Below are 19798 nucleotides of genomic sequence, written 5' to 3'. Positions count from 1 at the left end.
GAGGCAATTGGGTGCACTTCTAAATTCAACTTTCAACTATTGGGCACACTTCTAGCTTAAACGGTTAGTTTCATGCTTTATGAATGCTAATATTTCACAGACATGTTTGCAAATGCAAACTTCTAAATGTAATGCTATCACAATATGAAGATTTTACAATGGTTTAGTTTCAAGGGTGAGTGGTAGGGTAGTGTGATGGGAAGTAGTTGCTTCTTACCCTGCCGTTGCCACACTTACTTATTGTCGGTTTCTTGCTTCTCCTGCTGATACCTGCAGATACGACATGGAGCCGTCACTGTAGGAGCCGTCCTTTGCCTTGGGTCCTTAGTCGGCAGCAGAGGGCTGCCCAGGGAGGACTGTCAATGAATGCTGATCTTCTTGTTGGGACCAATCAGGGCACAGAGGCGGGTCGGGAGGTGGGATTGGAGAGCACCAGGAAGCGGGAGGCAGCGAGGGTTACACGGGCGGAATTCGGGGCCTGGGGCTGTCGGATTGCACTTTTTGGTGCGGGTGCACCCTAAATCAAAGTAAATTCGAGCAGAAATGGGGGCAAACTCACCTAGGGAGAGCTGGAACACAAAGGGGACACGGATGCCAAGAAGATGGGGGCTGCTGAGTCACCAACTACTCAAAATTACATCAGGAACCTACTTTAGATCAAGGAAGAATTAGCCTTGTCCAAAGATGGACTATTGCTCAAAGGCACCAAGCTGGTCATGCCTGCAGCCTTGAGACACCAGCTGGTGGACTTGGCACATGAAGGACAGAAGGGCATTGTGTCAAAAAAATTATTGCTAAGACAGAAAGTCTGGTTTCAGCAACTCGATGCACAAGTAAAAGAAAATCTCAAACAATTCCCTACCTGTTACATCATGACAATACAAATATACCAGGAGCCCCTTCAGATGACTCAACTACCAGCTGAAGCTTGGTAGGAGGTGGCTGTTGACATTTTCAGGCCAATGGAAGGTGGATATTATCTATTGGCGGCCATGGATCAATACTCAAGGTTCCCTGAAGTACAGATAGTGGCGTCCACATCTGCCAATCATGTCATGCCAGCCTTAGGCTGGACATTCAAGACATATGACATCCCACAAACAGTCAAGTCAGGCAATGGACCCCCATTTACCAGCCAAGACTTTATAGTGTTTGCTGAAGAATACATGGGGTTCAATTAGCACTGAGTCACGCCACTCTGGCTACAAGCAAATAGAACTGTGCAGAGGTTCATGGATAGCCTAAAAAAGAGTGCTTCCGATTGCACGTCTTACAAACAAGCCACTCAAGCAGGTACTAGATCAACTACTGCAGGATTACCAGAACAGGCCACACAAAACCACAAGAAAATGTCAGTCAGAAGTGATGTTGGGCCAGAAGATAAGAACTGAATACCCTACGTCACGATGCCAAAGGAGTTCTACATGGAAGATGAGAGCATGAGAATGAAAGATGGAAAAGAAAAAGCCTAAATGAAAACATATGCGAATGCCAGAAGACATGCAAAGAATTCAGCTATAGAGATGGGTGATACCGTACTGGTTCGTCAACCCAAAACTCACAAGCACACCACAGCATTTCATCCTGATCCCATGTTGTTCATCCAGAAGAAAGGATCCATGCTGACTGCAAACAATGGCGATGGCTAGTTGACTAGGAACTCCTCTCATTTGAAAAGATTGGAAGGGAGGGCATGGAAGAAGGACAAACTAAATGACAGCGAGCTGGAAGAATATGATTCTGATACTTCATAGCATGGTGATGGTGAAGAGTAAGAGAATGAGGTGGGCGAAACCTGCAACGGAGGATCTCCCAGGGCTGAAGTCACTATGAGATTTGACAGACTGCCGATGGTGAGAACTCGCCCACACAGACATATTGAAGAAATGGGTTGAGTGAGGCCAGTGATTTAAAAAGGGGGCGGGGGGTTGTTATGTTGTGAGGCCATTCACATTGTTATGCAAAGGCAGGGCTTAAGGGAGAAATGGAATGTGATGCAGCAAGGGGTTTCGGGGGATAGAAGGGGAAGGCAGTATCGGGAAGACACCGAAAGAATAAAGATGTGTTCTTTCTGTCGCTGGTGTCTGCGTCTTCTTATGCGAGAAGTGCTGTGTGGGAGAAATGTCTAGCTTTGGGGCTTTTGTTCACCACATGTAGCAGGCTTGGCCTTGTTTAAAGTAAAGTTGTGCATTAACTGTGTGTATGGAGACATTTTATTTCAAGATGTTTTGGTGTGTTTTGAAGATGGCAGCATTAAGCTATTGCTACTGAAGATTCCCCTTCCATTAGCTTTATAGTTGAGCGCTGCCCTCTTTTTGTCATCAGGTGGTAGTAACGCAGTAGCAGCTGATGACGCAATGGAGGTGCATCTCAAATCATCCATCTTCTGCTTGATGCATTTTGTCTGCTGAAGAATGTATGCGTTCCTTGATGTGGACCTCCACTTGCCTCAGACTGATGCAATGTTTTTTTCCAGCTAAAGGGTTTTCGACCCTATTGGAGACTATACTCAGTACTTCCCTGATTAATTATCTGCATGGATGAAGTGACTTGAGGGTTTTCATCCTTTTCCGCTAACATGAAATTGATGCCCCAAAGCCTAACACTCAGGGAGACGCGTACCTGCAGGAGGACCATGTTACCTCAGATCTGATGCGGCATCATGGGATGTTCTGACGCTCCCTGGAAGTCTGTGTATCCGCCCCCACTCCCATATGGGGGCCATAAAGTAATCTACAGATGATACCAAGGTGCCAATATAATGTTATATAAGTGGGTCAGGAAATTGTTTTGGTTCATTCAATGAATCATCTGTTTTTTTTAAGTTACCCGTTTAGGCTCCAGAGGCATCTTGCTGTTCTCCTCCAGACAGATATTGCTGGGTTATAAACTCCAGTTGCCATATTCCATGAATCCCTTTTAAATAATCGAGTCTGATTATATTTCCACTGGCCATGATTGGAGCCTTTGGGGGTGGTGGAGTAGCGCTGATAAAGTTTTCCACAGGATTCCCTGCTCCTAACATCTGCTAGCTCACAGGAACAGGGGCTAATAAAGACTGTGAAAGAGGCCCACTGGTCTTTTTCCCCTTTTGCCGCTTGTCTCACTCCCTTGTTTGCTGGAGTTATTGCAGCCACCCCTGGTTGTTACAGAATATTATCTTACAGACTTGCATCCTTAATTGTTTTTTGGGGGAACCACCCCACATGATTGTGTTGCTCCTCCAACACTTTTCTTCGGTAATATTTTTATATGTTACTTCCTATCACCCTGCTTATAGCTGAGTCCTGTTCCTCCCTTAATCCAGTGTGATCTCTGATTCCCACTCAGTACATACAGTGGGCTATCGTTAAGTGGAGCAGTGTCACAAATGTACGCATCATATAATTATGGGGTTCATAGTTGGCCACTTAGTTCTCCATCTAACTTAACACATTGCCCCCACAGAAATGTCCTAATAACACCCAACAAGCCACGGGAAGCACTGGACTGGAACTCTCAACCTCTATATATAAGACATACAATTGTGGCATGGGGAAGTCTAAACTTAAGTGTGGACAGGGACACAAATTTGAAATGGGAGGTGAAAAAGGGCAAGAGGAGAGGAATGGAACATTGAGATGGAAAATTGAGTTGTAATGAAGTTGAGAATATACACAGGTTTGGTTGGGTTCTACGCTGTTTTGCCGAAGTAAAATACTCTATGGTCATTTACTTTGACAACAATACTTCGATTCTTTTTTGATGGGGGGCCCATACCTTCCTCTCCCACCACTACCATCTCTACTCCCACCACCCTAACCCCCATACCCGTTAACCCTTAAACAAATGTATTTACTTCCCCAACAGTTTTTATGTCGAAGTAAATTACCACTGAGTCATTTACTATTGAAAAAGTACAGCACATGGTTTGGTTGTTGCACTGTCTGGATTGTGCTCCTGTGAGTGTATTTAAGCCAATTCATCAAACCAGCTTCAAGGGCTAAGCTTGCCCTAGAGTATCCTTGCATCTTTTACTGGTATTCCGGTTGTCACATCAACAAAGCTTGGAACATTATTTAGGTCAGCTGCTTTATTTTTCCTATATGTCCTCTATTTCCTGGCTCAACTCCCTTGCCTCACAGCAAACCCAGGGTGGCAGAGCCACATTTCCTAACCACCCAGCCACACCTCAATTTAGCACAGAAGCAGCACGGTGGACGCTCCCTCCATACAGCATAGTGCAGGATCACTCCGAAGGGTCCTTTTTATCCCGAGGCACTGTTGGCAGCATCCACTGCTCTCATGAACCTTCCCTGGAATATTTTTCAGCGGTATTTGTTATACCTTGGATCTCGGTACAAAAAGCAGTGTAATGCTGCGCAAACAGCATTTTATTGTAATAGGAGCATGTTTACATGTAAGCAGCTGTCCACAGTATGGCGCTGTCTCTGGATTGCAGAAACCATGATGTGATATGGAGAGTGAGTGAGAGGAGGAAATATTATTGAGACAACATGGCAACTTCCTTTTTAATTAACACTAGGCATATTTAAAATTTTAGGCATAGACATACAGTGTAATTTGGCCAGAATCAATTTTTTTTGTCAAAAGCCAAGACCAGAATTGCTTCCCATGCCACCAGGTTCTAATGTCAGCAATTCAGTTACTAATCTGTATCTTCTTCCTGCGAACTGAGATATTACAGAAAAATATATCCTGCATGTTTTTGTTTCTAGGGGACAGTAAGAACTGAACTTTCAAAATTGCTGACATAAATTTGTAGCTGGATATTGTAGGTTGTTTTATTCTTTGAGGGAAAGTCTATCAACGGGCATCATTGGTGAATGAAAAGTAGACACTATATGGGTATTTGGAATTATGTCTACAGAACGTGGTGGTTGCCATTCACATTTGGCTTGTAACCTAGGTCGCACAAAGATGTTTTTCCCTAAATGTTATGCTGTTTATTGAATCCAGGCTGGATAATGTAGAGATGTTGCTTTTCAATCAATTTTCCAACTTCAATGAAGCCGAGTAGCTGAATTGAAAACTTGAATGCAAAGAACATTTTTGTTGAGTTCTCAATTGCAAAATAGACAAGTGGTTGCTCTTCGCATGAACAGGACAGATTTTGTTTACAAAAAATACTTTTTACAAAGGATCTGCACAAGATAAGTGTGGCTTTGTTCAATTTCTGGTGCATTTGACAACTTCAGAGAGACGTATACATTTGTATGTTTGCTGTGCAGCAATGCAAAACTGAACTACTGAAATGAAAGATCTATAACCCAAGGAAGGAAGAGTATTTTCCTGGAGTTTATAGAAGTTTAAAGTGGATTTTAACACCTGGCAGTTCAGGAGTGTGGAGGGATTATCAAATCCAAATTTCCTTTAGATTCTATTAATTGAGATCATTAAATTCGATGTAGTGCATTCTATGCCAGTGGATGAAGGCTGAATTACCCCGCCCCCCGGAGTGAATCTAAACACTAGGAACAAATTAAATACGCTTCTAGGCTGAACAAATGTGCTTGCTCTGTTATTGAAGGATTATACCTATGTTTAGTAATTGCATTTAAATGCCAATGCACATTCTTTGTTGATAAGAAAAGTAGTATTTCCTAATGAAAATTGTTTACGTTATTATTCTTATTTAACTTTTTATTGTGTTTTGTGAATGCAATTCTGAAAGTAACATCCATAATTTGAACAAGAATCATGTACAAGATAAAACATAGAATTGAGAAGAGAACTTTAATAATGCTAATGCATGTTTTCATTTGTAGTATTGATAGTCCGAACATACATGGAAGATGTAGTGACTAGCATAGCGATCTAGTCCCACTGACTGCATATTTGAATGGATTTTTGTGGGCATCCTCCTGATTTATATAATCTCGCTTCTAAAAATATACAATTATCAAGGTCTTCCTTCCTTTTCGAAAGATTTAGGGAAATCTTCTTCTCGCCATTTCAAAGTTGTTTAATTTTTTTAATCCAGTATTTGTAAAGTGATCTGTGTACACACAATACGCACACATGGGATGAAACTTGAATTGCGTAGCTCATTCGTTCACTTGGCATATTCTTTTAATCATTTCATCCAAAACTTGATCAAACGTGATAATTGCATGCAGAGGACAGCAAATGTTAGCACTTATGCACCGTTGAGTCCCGCCTAGGCAGCGTTCAACTCTGAATGCAAAAATAAAGAGTAAATCAAGCGAAATCGCCTTTATGTTTTGGGTTTATGCTGCGTTTAGTCAAAACTGAAATGCCACCTGCAAATGAAGCAACGCTGATGGCATTTACAATAGATTCCTGTTGAATCTGCCTTCTTTTAGCAGGTGTTAAATGGAGGAGGAATCTATGAGAATCCATTTGTTTTGCACCTGCTTGACAATCTCATGCAGGCGCAAAACGAAGTACACTTGGGAGCTGGAGGAGGAAATCACAGCAGGAAACTTATTCCAAACCCTACCATTTATCCAACTTCAAAAGGATTGAAGGGGGTCATTTTCAAATGAGTGGTGTGCAAAATGAAAGTGTAAAAATGCATTTACGCTTTCATTTCTGTGCCTTTCCAAGGCGTAGGAGCGCAGCACATACTCTCGACTTTGCTTTCCTCTTTGAAGGAGCACACAGTTGTACTCCTCCATGAGATTTTCATGCAGTCGTAAACCCGATGGATTCCAATGGCATATGCCTTTCTATTGTACCTGCTCAATAGCATGCGTATTTTAATGGAATCCATTATAAAACGCCACCTGCAAAGCAAGATTTACAGACAAGAGCTCATTTTGCTGCATGGCATAACGTGAATGAAAGGCGTAAAAGCCTTGTGTAATGCTTGTATGCCTCCCATTCACACCACGCCACATTTTTGTTATTTTTTTTATACTGTAGAGGAGGGGTAGAACGCATCTTGCGTTTCGGTCGCTTCCTTCCTCACCATCATACTAATGTGCCAGCATTTGCGCCTGCATGCATTTTCATATAATGAAACCCTGCGAGCATGTCGGGCACGGTTTAATTGTAATTGTGAATGCTACCTGGCATGTGCGCATGGAAAAGGTGGTCACAATTAAAATTAAACGCTGCTGTCGGTCAGGGTTTAATTGTAAGTAGCAGCGTTTACAATTACAAGTAAACGCTGCCTGGCATGGGTGCATGTCAGGCATGTTTACTCACTTTGCACAGAGGAGTGCAAAAGTGCAGAGCAAAAGGCAGTGTACATGTGTGTATGCCGCCTTTTGCCCTGCACATTTGGACTCGCCATGCAAATGATAAAAATGTGGAGGCGCCGACTTGGCTACACCTGAGTGAAAACGTACCAGGCCTCCAACGTCAAATTATGAATAGGAGCAAAATGAGTGTATAAAATGAATGTAACAGAAAGAGGGTCCTAAACATGGCCCTTAAAGTTGCATATGTAAAACCTGTGATTATTTAGTTTGTCAGGAACACAGATAAAAGCTCAATAAAATCAGGCACCAACGCAACTCATTCAATATTGATTTATTTAAAAAAAGTGCCTTGCTTAAAATAAATATGTTTTACAATGCATTTGTGAAACGAAGTTCTTAAAAAATCTGCTTTGCAAAGCAGGCAATCTATTGTAAGCTTAGATGCAATTGCATGGGTGTCACCTGTAAGCTGTTGGGCCACATAACTGCTGTGTGGGTTTGGCACCTGGTTCTTGTTCTCTTGACTTCCCAGGCAACTTAAGAAAGCAAAGTAATTTAATACAAATAAGCGGACATAGTGCGTGAATATTTAGCAAGCAACACACAAGTGACACACAACGCCATCTGAACTCAATGTCTTCTCAAGGCTAGCTTATCTGAGAATGATTTGCAAATTGGCAGGCAACATTTTAAATGGCGGTCTCTTCTTTCTCCTTTACTCTAATTTTTCCAAGAACTCTATTTGATTTGAAGACTGAGTGGCCATATGAATGTGGGTAGACCTTGCGTCGAAATATCTGAAGGCCTGGGGTGATATCCACACGCCTGCTGTTTAGTGGAGTAACCCTGTGAGAGAACAAATTCTCTATAAATCCTTTTTTATGCTTTGCTGCCATTCTTGGGGAGGTATTTTTGAGCAAGTATGAAGCCTCTCTTTTCCACCGCCCCTCTTCTTCAGAGGAGCCGTCCCTTAGCATTTTGCCAAACATAAGTAGATTGTAGTAGGCGTCTGCCCCAAGTGGAGGATAATAGCCCCCGCCATAAAACGGGACGTAGGAGCCATACTGATGGGTGTAATATGTGACGTCCTGATACCTGACGGTCGGGATGTAGCCGCTGAACGGAACAAAAGGCGCCAGGTAGAAGAGCCTAGATTCTTCCTCTGGCCCAGCAACCAGTGGGTTTGTGGGGCCAACTTTGACATCTGTTGCTTTTTGCCTGGTTGTTGCTGCTGCTTTGACTGTGGTTCTGCTGCCTGCTTTGGTTGATGGTTGCGTGTTGACGGTGGGCACTGGAGGAGTGAGCTCTATAATTTGGCAGTTCAACTCGGTTGGTTCAAAGCCAGTCAGCCATGCATCATAAGGGCTGGACCTTTTTCTTAAGGCTGGAAGAAAGAAAAGCAATGTTAAGCACATACAGGTTTTTGAAAACACTTCAGAGCATTCTCCTGTTTGCATAGACACTTTAGATACATTTACTTATCTCTTTTCTTCGTAGAAGAATTTTAAATATGAGCTTCATGTCTATGATACAATGGGCCTCATTACGGGTCGTACCCTTACCACCATGGTGTAAACTATGTTTAAACTATGTTTACACCATGGCGGATGGCGTATTTACCGCCCCATTCCAAGGTGAGTGGGGCGGTAAATCCCCATTTCCCATTTTACCCTTCCCCATTCCCATTTTTGCCCCATAGGGCATAATGGGAGTGGGGAAGGTGCTAATTACACCACCGTAAATTACGGTGGCGTAATTAGCACCATGGTCCCTTAGCGCCATGGATTTTAACGCCTGGAAAAAGCAGGCGTTAAACTCACCATGGCGCAAAGGGACCTTGGAATCAGGCGTTAAGGGTCGGCGCCGTTTACGGCACCGTTAACCCCTTAACGGCTGACTCGTAATGAGGCCCAATGTCCTTTGTCTCCCCCCTTTTCCCACTAAAAGGGTAATTTACAAAGTCTCCAGAGTACAAAACTGGTGATAAAGCCAGGCTTAAAAGGGTCACACCTAGGTTAAAACCTATTTTTGTGGTCTGTGGGATTTTCCATGTTTTTGCTAGTGAAGTAGGGGACGGACTGGAGTCGCCAGTTCTGCATCCCTTTCTCGCTCGGCCTGCAAGAAATTAATGGTTTTCCACCAGCATGTCATTTTCCCTCTTGGATTCTTGTTGACCCCCTTTGTATTTCATGCTATCTTTGGTTTGCTTAAACAATGAATTTCCTTTTCCCAGTATAATTTTGCTGTTTTTTTGGTGCTGTGTGTTAAGTAAAATGTCACTTACTCACTTTGTTTCAGCCTCCTGTCCTGACTTTCTGCCAGTGAAGCACAGCCTTCACCTGCACTCCACTGGGCTTTCGCTCATTGTTATGGGGAACTGATTTGTCCTTCAGGTATAAGTACTGAACAAATGTGTTTCTCTTAGTCTTATGGCTTTTTTACCACTTTTGGCACGTGTATTTCAGTGCGCAAAGTACATTACTGTACTGCACACTGGGGTCCTTGTTTTTTTGGGCCCTAGATACCCCTTAAGGGTTTTTTGGTAACTGGACAATGCGCCTAGGAGTAGACTGGTGGCAGCAGAAGCTTTTTCGTGTGTTTTTACATTTCTTTACCGAGCCATACCGTGCTTACCGAGTTTGGCTCATGACTGTGGCTAGTGCCCGTCATGGGTGTGCCACAAGGTCTTTTGTCTTCTCCTTTGGCCATTTTGTCCGTTGGCCTTCCTCCTGGTTATTGTGCCCCGTGGAGTCCTTATTTGGGCATTCATTCACCCACGAAAGCTGGCGCTTTTCGCGGGCTGATGCATGTCACGTGTGTGGGTACTGTGAGAAACCTGACGGTGTTCTCCCACCTACTCCCCCCGAAATCCTCTAGTCAGGTGGCCAGGGGAGGGCCATCGCTTTTGGATCCCGACCCTGGGGGTGTATAAGTGAGGGAGGATCACCTGAGTGGAGGGTCACGGGGGATTGGGAGGAGAACATCCGAGTGTGAGATATCCAAGGGTTTTTAAATTCCACCTCAGAACCCTTTCCCTCAGCTTTCATGGGTTATTTCCAAACCCATTCCATCTCCCCCTCCCCACTTCCAACAAAGATTGGGACTAGGAAGAGGTAACCGGGAGTAGGGACGATTTCCCATAGGAATAACATGGGGGTGTAAGGGAAACCGGCTGTAGAAAGAACTTAAGTTGTCCCATTGATAGAGTCAGGCAGAGTCAGGCATTTACTAATTAACACTCACACCTGACAGAGCGAGCTGGGGACATTGTTTGGACCAGAGAAGTCAAGGAGCAGAGAGCAGCAGGATCGATGGCCCAGAGGAGAACGGCATGCAGAGACGTTGGCCTGGCGTTTGTGAGGGGCTGCAGTATGGCTAGGGAGCCGTGTCTCCAGAGAGCCAGAGCGAAGAACCCTGCAGGCTATGTTCTAGGTCAAAAGACCTTTTAATAAAAACCGATAAAAAAACGATTTAGAAAGACCGCTCCTAGAAAGCTCAGAGCGGTCTTTCTAAATCGGTTCTGTCATGCCCATGCCACACACAAGTGTGTGCAGGGGCTGACAGGCTGACCGAGATAGGCAGGGGAAGACAGGTTACAGGTAAGTGTGTGTTTGCGTGCGTGTGTGTATGAAAGGGGACAGTGTTTGTGGTGGGGAGGGGGGTGGGGGGGAAGGAGTGCATATGTGTGTGTGTGTGTGTGTGTGTGTGTGTTTTTCTGCGTGTTTTTGCTGTTTTTGCATGTAAGGTGGAGCTAGGAAAAGGTGTGTCTGAGTATAAGGCAGGGTTGGGGTGGGGGAGAGGTTGAAGGGAGGTTCGGGTGAAACCCCTGATTTCAAAAGGCAGAGAGGGAGGAATTCAAGTATTCCGAATATCAAAGGCTGCCCAAAATCGGCTGAAAGAAATCAGTCTTTTTTTGGTGCAGCCTTTAATATTCGAGATAATGACTTAGAACCGCTATTGGCGGTCAGAACATTTCTCGTTCCTTTGGGACCTGCGCTGGCCTCAATGGTATCTGAGGGGCAGGTGGTGAGACCCTGACCTTAGGCCTGCACGGCCAGAAGGGAACGTATGCCACTGCGCTTTTGCCCAGGTGAATCTCGTTAAAGTAAGAGAGAGACAGAGAGAGAGAGTCTCGGGAGAATGCCGGTGCCTGAAACGGAGCGGGCGAAAGGAATGCATGAAGCGGCAAGGAGCGGAAAAGAGGAATGAAATGAAAGGAAACTAGTAAAGCAAGATAGATTGAAAGAAGATTCACAAGACCAAGAGAAAGTAAGAAAAGCAGAGCGCGCAAGGGGTGTGAAGTGAGAGAACTGTAAAAAGAAGGGGCAAGCAACCCAAAACAACAGAGAAGCGTGTAAGCAACCCAGCGGAGTGGAAAGTGTATAAGTGTGCACAGGAAAGCAGAAAAAAGGTCCCAGTGGGCATGGAAAGGTAAAGAGATTTTAAGTGTGCACGAGAAAGCTGGAGAAAGTGCCAGGGGGCACAAAAGGACAAAGAAGGTGCAAGTGTGCACGGAGGAAGTTAAAGAAGGTGCAAGTGGGCACAAGAAGGAGAGGAAGCTGCAAGTGTGCAGGAGAAGGAAAGAAAGTTGCCAGTGGGCATGAGAAAGAAGTCAAGGGAACAAAGGGGAACAAGAAGGGGTGCAGAAAGCCCCTGGAGACAAAATGTTAAGAGCCGTAAATAAAAGAGAGGGTTTAAAGCTTGGAGTGGTCACGCTTAGAAGGAGCAAAGAACCTGGTGTTTTCTAAAGTCCCTCATGCTACCCCTTGAAAGAATTGTATATGAAAGAAAGGTACATCCTGACAAACTGAACTTGTGTTTTCAAACCCAAGAGGGGCCTGAGCTTGGGGAAGGCAACCCTGAGAGGCCTAAGAGCTGAACTTGTATTTGAACTTGGAAGAGGCCTAAGCTTGGGGAAGGGAACCCTAAGAGGCCAGTCAAAGTGGAATCTATATTATTGGTGTTACTGAAGGAATTGAAGCTTGGGGAAGGGAACCCCAAGGCATTTAGAACATTGACATTGTTTGAACTATGAAGGTCCTATGAACAGTCCCTTTTGACTGAACTCATTCTGTTGAAGCTGACCAACCTACTCCTGGTGAGAAGACCACCTGAAACCAATCCTGGTTTCCTATTTTCCTTGAACCACCACTTTTTTGCTTTTGAAAGACTTCCTAACACATTTTTGTTAAAGAGTGAGGGCAAGCATAGGTTTAGACACAGGCAGATTTTTATTTTGGACTTCCAGACCTCGACGGCCCTTAGAAACATCAGTTAAGGGAGCCAGTTAGGGCTAGTTAGGCATTACACCAACCCAGGAACTTTAGTAAATAAAGGTTTTTAAATTATCATATTTGATTCTGTGCCTCTCTTGATAACCTGCCTGTCTCACAGTACATAGAAAGTGGGCTGGGACTGTCTGGGCCCAATCCACTGGACTTTGGGATATGAGGAGGGGCCCCAGTGCAGACCTGCAGATCACGCATAGGCCCATATAAACCTATACACAGAGCCAAGTATTCAGAGAAGCAAGGACTATCCTGAATGCGCAGAGAGGGTTTGGGACCCTAAGCCCGCTGTTGTCGCGGTAGAGCCCTGCTTCGCACCTGATCTCCGAAGACCTGCAAGGGTGCTTCAACGCCTTGGAGTGGTGGGACCAATCAATCTCACAAGCCTTCTCGGAAGTGTTCCTGGGTCCTCCAGTGGACTGACCAGTTTGTACCTTGGCACCTGCATTGGAGCGTTGCTACATCATGTTTTGTCTAGAGCTTTGGGGAAATCCTAGTTCGCACTGCAAAGCATTTCTTTGCCAAATTTCGTTGACCCAGCTGCTTTGGCTGTGAGAGAGGAGCGTGCATCAGACCTTGAGACTTGGGTGCCCCTGGGCCACTGTGCGACAGTGGTGGTCGCTGCTGGTGACTTTCCCGCCTTTCTTCAAGTGTCCTGAGACCAGCGGCATCAGTGCTTTCTGTGTCTTGCATTCGTGACGAGAGATCCAGCTCCAATTGTAAACCAGATCTGCATCTGCGCCTGCAGCGCCTGTGCAGTTTGAAGCTCAACCAAGGACAGATTTCATACTGCAGTCGACCATCTCCAAACCTGCCATGTTTGGACCCAGAGTGAGCTAAGGGCAGTGAGTAATCATGCCCCTTACTGGTGGCCCCTAGTTCAGCCAACCTGTTTTTATGCACAAAGGATCCCTTGTGGTCCTTGCCTTGGCTTGAGTGGCTGTTGCTTCCTAAAACCGTCTGAAAGTTGGAGACAGCTTGTTCTCCACAGCAGATCCTCCTCTGCCTCTCAGAACCGAATTTCCACACTCCAGAATCCTCTTGCTAACTTTTCCTTCCCGTTAAATACTGCACTTTGTAAACTATGCGCATCACGAAGCATGTTTGCGCACAAACTTGACACTTAGCTCAAGGCTCCAATCTTCATACGGTGGGACTTTTTAGGTTAGGGTCATTCATCTCTGGAGTTGGCCAATGTATTAAAGTTTGTCTGCTTTTCCCCTCGACAGGTTTGACATTATTCACTTGTGTTTGTTCTGGACATAGTCAACTGTATATTCTTGATATGATACTGTCTAAGGGTCATTCTTATCCTACGGTGTGTGCTCATCCAAGACCTCAAATCATACCCACTACTCCTGCGACTTAGCCTTGGCTGCTCTCCAAGCTACCTTGAATTGTCTTGGCTAAATTCAAAGAAGTGTTCCCTATTTCACTAACAAGGGGGGACTGCAAAACATCTGTTCACCAGAGCAGAGATTAGAAGTCCATTCTAACACTGTGCCAAACATGAATGATCCTAAACTGTACACCCTTCTGCTGGTCCACGGATTACACTGATATTGCTTTGATTGTTATGAGGGTAATTCCCAGCCTCAGTTTTGACACTGAGGGGTTAATTACAGGCTTGGATGTATTACCTCTGGGAATAACACCAAGCTCGTTTACTGTTAACACATCTTGTTAGTGCGTATTTACTTGAAGGGTCTGCATTATTCTCAGTCATGCGACCCTTTGGCCCTTCCCCATTTTTGAGTCCCTTAGGAATCCTTGTGGAAATGTCATATTACTGCACACAGGACTAATCATGTGGTAATAATGCACGCAGTACCGCTATTGTGTGGAGAACATTTCCTCCACAGAAAAACAGGTGTAAAAGAAGACATTTAGTGATTAAACCCATAGCTTCGGGGATCGGTGAATCTTGCAGCCGGGAGTAACGTTAATGAAAGATGTAAACGCCTTGCATACAGCTTTTACATCTTTCATTAACTTTACTCCCTATTTTTATTAATTTGTATGGTGGAGAAGAGGGGTGTATTCATTTGTATGGTGGAGAAGAGGGGCGGAACGCAACACATGTTTCAGCCACCTTCTTCCTCTCTTCCATACATTCACGCTGTGAATTTTCATTCCGCTGCAAATGCTGGAGATCCCTATGGGGTCTGCTTGCTTTAAGCATCAGCATAAAGCAGGAGGACCCCATATAGATCCATTATACATGCTCTCTGCCATCTGAGTATAGCAGGGAGCATGTATAATTACAATGAATCCCTGCCCAACATGCTGGCATGTCGGGCACGGTTTAATTTCAATTGTGAGTGCCACTTGACATGCGAGCATGGCAAGCAGCGTTCACAATGAAAATATAACATTGCCTGGCATGCAATCATGCCTGGAGGTGTTTACTCACTTTGCACTGCTAAGTGCAAATGTGAAGGGCAAAAGACGGCATACAAGCATGTACACCGTCTTTTGTCCTTTATATTTGCACCCCACAGTGGAAATAATGAAAAAATGGGCGCCGGGGACCTGGGTACGAAATTACGTTTCCTTATAAAATGAGCTCCTATATGGTTAACCACTACCACCACATTTATACTCACTCCCTTAAACTGGCTGCAGAGCAATTCAATTATACAACTGTCCCAAACCTCTGCAGAATTATTCCAGCATAAAAAAGTACAAGTTACTGCAGAAGAAAGAAGAGGTGCTGAGGAGACATAAATAAACTACTTTCTCAGTTCACTCTGGAACGTAGGACACAGCTTCACAGCAAGCAGCAATTCCACAGAGAAGTGTGGTAAATTACCCCTTTCTGAAGAGCGATGCCAGCAACAAGGAAGTATGTTATTGGCATGTTTATTGCTATTATATAAAACCGGTTGTGGAGTCAGCAATTGGTACCAAAGAGAATCAGTGGATTCACTGGAGTGGCAACTCCATTAGTAATCATTCAAGGTCAGTAGCGGCTGGTGATTTTTTTGAGTGGAGGGACTGTAAAATGTGACAATCTAGGATTCGTGAGGCCAGCGTTCCGCAAAACCAATAATGACATTGTTGCAACACCACAATGAAGGAAAGGCACTTCCAGCTTTGCTTGCGGGACTTGTGCAGATACATTCTATGCCTTCTATTGTTTGACTATCACAATGAATGCAATGCGAGACACAAAGAGTAATTTCTCCTGTGACTAACGTTTTACAGGGAATGAAGGCTTACATAGAAATTGACTGCCTCATGATGTCTGAAAGTCTGCTGAAAAGAAACAGACAAACGTACCAAAGTCTCCAGGAGAAGTAGAGGGCAACTATCACACAGTGAACGACAGTTTGAAATCCAAGATGGTGGCCGGCCTCAAAATAACCTTAAACCCATATCCTGACAGACCACCTGACCCTAACCGCATGAGCCAGTCCGAGCCCTAGTCAGCCCAAGCCACACAGGTGCAGCAAGTAACCCTAGTCTCCTCGTGGGAAGGGGGGGTGAGAAACATGAAGGTACTCTCACATCTATTCCCCAGGATGCTTCTGTTCAGGGGGCCAGGTAAGGGCCATCGCTTTTGGATCCCAACCCTGGGGGTGGACAAGTGAGGGATGATCACCTGAGTGGAGGGTCCTTGGGTATTGGAGAGAGGGTACCCAAAGAGGAGGCATGCTGGTCCGGAAACAACGGTTGTTACCGGATCGGCACACTCAGGACTGACCCTGTCGGACACAGCGGCCACGGCAGGCAAGCCGTCACGGAAGCACCGGCACCGTTAATAATGGTGCCGGTGCTTCCGTGCTCCCCATTCCCCTAGAGTCCCATGGGAATGGGGAATTACTATTTACCAGTGCCTGACTTCCCGGACTGCCGGAGACGTAATCCCCCAGTGTTACCGGAAAGTCAGGCGCCAGTAAATATTTATGGGTCTGGCGGCAACCCGCCGATATTACCGGCACGGTTACCGCCTGACTTGTAATGAGGCCCATGGTATCCCTGATTTCCTGATATTGATCTACACTCCCTTCCCTTAGCCTTCATGGGCTATTGCCAATTTCATCTCATCCACCCCTATTGTTTTCCCTTAAGTACTGAGAAGAAGAAGATGCAACTAGGAGTAGTGCGGATGTCCTATTCTAAACACCACTTTGGTACTGAGACGAAAAAGAGTGGTCTGAAGGCATGCGGCCATGAAGATCAAGCATGTCACACTAATAGACTCAAGGAGGGGCAGGCAATTGAGGATACCTCATCTCATCTGCAGCCTGTTAGTAATAGAGGAGAGTATAAAAGGTGGAATCCCAAAGCACATGGGAGGTGCAGTCACGGATGGAAAAGAGAACTACGGAATTTCTGTGCTGAGGCGTGAGAAGCCGAGATGCTGACACGCCAGTGAGGATCCTGAGAGCCTTGCTGAGGTGACTGTGCAGGACTGAGACCCCTGTGAGGGAAAGCATACAGTAGGCGCTGCTAGGGAGCAGTGACGGAGCGAAGCACGAAGGCCAGCGTGTGCTGAATGGAGTACCCGGCTAACTGACAAGTTGATTTTCTGCCAAGCAGAGCTACAGAGACCCAGTAAGTGTCGTGAGACAATAGGAATGCCAGAGCACTTAAAGTGACCTTGGAATTGGTAACGGTCCACGGAAGTAGAGAAAACTGCATTTATTGAATACCAAACAGCATGTAAGGTGCTTCTTAAGTGCACACAAGTAAAAACTGCATTTATTGAAAACAAAACTGCCTGAACTGTATTTCTAGAGTGCACACATGTGAAACCTGCATTTAGTGAATACCAAACTGCATGAAAGGTGCTGCTTAAGCCCACACAAGCATTCTGGGACAATCGAGTATATCAAATGCCTAGTACCAGAAATGCGCTTTGAAGAAAATGTGAAAGCAAAGAGTTGTCTTGAATATTACTGAACAACAGCTTTGGGGAAACGTATGATTGCGTAACCTGTGATGGGTAAACCGTGTGGTCTGACAATTGCGCCTAGACCAGGACGTTTTCTAACACTCACATTACCAACATCAAGAGTCAAATCACAGACAAGACATGTAGTTGCTGGTTGCGTTAACTGTAATGGGTGGACCGTGGGGTCTGTAAACTGCGCCAAGAATAGAAACCACTACCTATTGGGAAAGCAGCAAAGAAGTGTTTTTCCTTGGAGAAGCTAACTAAAGGATGGATCAAACAGACCAGGTATTCTCTTAAGTACTTGTGAACAGAGGAAGCAAGTTAACTGTTCAGTATAGATCTTGGGGAAGGGAACCCTGAGAACCAAAGAACTGGCGTGTGTTTATCTTGGGGAAGGGAGTCCCAAGATCACAGTGTTGTATGAACCTGATTACATTTGAACTTGGGGAGGGGGAAACCCAAGACCTTCTTTTGATGCGAACTGTGATGTCAGTGAACCTACAGAAGGTAACTTTATAACGGATCAAACCTCCTTGAAACAAAGTTACATTGGAACTATATTGACCTGGAGTACTTATATTTGGTTGAGAACATCTTCCCACTAGAATGTGTTGTAGTTGAGAGGACGGACATAGGTTGTGACACAGACAGACTTAACACAGACTTTCCTTAGATTTCTTTGGGCAGGGAAAAGCTTTGTTTAGAAATATGTATATGTTGCCTGTGTCATCTCTCTTGATACCATGTCTGTCTCACAGGGGTCCGAGTATAAAGGCACCCTTGGAAAGACTCCTGGTGTGGGTTATTTGAGTAAGAGCTGGTGAGGAGTGTTTGGAGGAGAGTGGCAAGCTATAAGCATATTGAGAAGGCAATGAGCTAAAGGTAAACATTGAAAGACGTGGGAAGGAGGTTGTGCTGGAGGAGGTGGACTATCTAAGAGGAAGTTGTCTGTTGGGGGAGGGTTACCATCTGTGAAGGGAATTCCTAGAAGGAATGCTGACTGTGCTGGACAACATCAACCACTAGGCAGAAGGAGAAGCAAATTTCCAGAGTTGGAGATACTTACATCAAATCTGAGGAGGAAGGAGGAGATCAAGTTACACACTTATCCATTATAAGTGGTTAAAGGAATGAGTTGGCGCAGTAACACCCAGGGGCTGGGAAGACCTGTTATACCATCCCAGATGTGGGTGACCCCTGGGTCAAAGCCCCTAGACCAGGGAGGAGGAGAGGGGCCTGACCAATGCCCCCCTCTGGCCCTGGCAGCACTTGTGCCTGCTCTAGAGACTTGGCAATTGTCTCGACAATCTAGGCCATATCCTGATACTGTGCCAGGGGCTGGAGCGTCAATCCAAGGACGATCCTGGAGCAACTCCTGGAGCGTCAATCCAAGGATGTTCCAGGACCCCTTTGTCTTTGGATTACAGGTTCCCAGGAAACCCTGGGAACCTGAAACCCAAACCTATGATCAGGGTTCTTCTATGCAATGTGGACAAAGCTTGCACGTGAGCCTCCCAGAGAAAATTGTAAGAGACATGTTTGTACATGCAGATCTACCTGGAAGAGGTCTATTAACTTGTGGGATGGAATACATTCGTGTTTTGTTAAAGAGAGCAATCTTTTTTTTGCATCCCGCACATGGCCATTCTGCGACAGTAAATGTATGTGTAGGTTTGTGTCAGTGTGTGAGACTGACTGAGTGTGACTGAGCATGCGCGTGTGTGTGTGTCTGTGCACCCACGCCCAAGTGTTTGCTTGGCGTGCCAGTGCACATCATGAACATTATTTACAGTTGCACTGCTGCTGCACATTGCATGTGTGGCATCACAAAAGTGATCATTTCCACTACCTTTTGCAGATTGGAGACTTGGCCTAACTCCTACTCCAGGTAAAGCCTTTTCACCAAAGCAGGAAGCGGACCCCGTCCTTTCCTCTGTGTGGGTTTTTTCAAACGGTTGTGATGCCCAGAGAACCTAACATCTGAGATTCTCACAGGCTGTTGAGTGAGATGGTGATTCATCACAATAGTTCTAATGACTCATCACCAATGTGCATGTTGCATGAGCGACCTAAATGATATTGTATCCACTTCCCCTGCTTTCTCTATGCATGGTCATTTGCATTGCTAGGTGTTAGGGCTCCACTTGCTGGTAGCAGCCAGTTTCTAATTTCAGGGGCTAAATCCTATAGAATTAGGTGCACCTCCAGGCAACCTCCAGCCGAAATCCAGTGCAGAATTATGCACCGAGACTTCATTCATTTGTGGAGGGAATCCCTCGAAGATGTGGCCATAGATGGCAATGTCGCTGTTGAAACTGAAGAGCTAGGGGCACAGACTTAACCACAGCTGCAGAGACCAAAACATGAGTTTGGTCAGTTGACTGTCATAGGGGGCTGTGAGAAATATGATTGCAATGGACTGGACACCGGCTACCACA

General features: G+C 45.1%; 1 protein-coding gene across 1 annotated transcript in view; it reads right to left on the bottom strand.

The window, feature by feature from the left end:
• Nucleotides 1-7484: 7484 nt before the first annotated feature.
• LOC138515463 (uncharacterized) overlaps nt 7485-19798 on the bottom strand; it is a 71264-nt gene continuing 58950 nt past the window's right edge. The window contains exon 3 of the mRNA XM_069630290.1: nt 7485-8553. Within this exon, the coding sequence (XP_069486391.1) occupies nt 7859-8553 (695 nt within the window). The 3' untranslated portion in view covers nt 7485-7858. The remainder of the gene's footprint in view (nt 8554-19798) is intronic.

This window comes from Ambystoma mexicanum, chromosome 6q, assembly GCF_040938575.1.
Source record: "Ambystoma mexicanum isolate Mex_15411 chromosome 6q, UKY_AmexF1_1, whole genome shotgun sequence".
Lineage (NCBI taxonomy): Eukaryota > Metazoa > Chordata > Amphibia > Caudata > Ambystomatidae > Ambystoma > Ambystoma mexicanum.
Note: the sequence above shows the minus strand (reverse complement) of the source record. Positions and strands in the feature narration are given on the sequence as shown.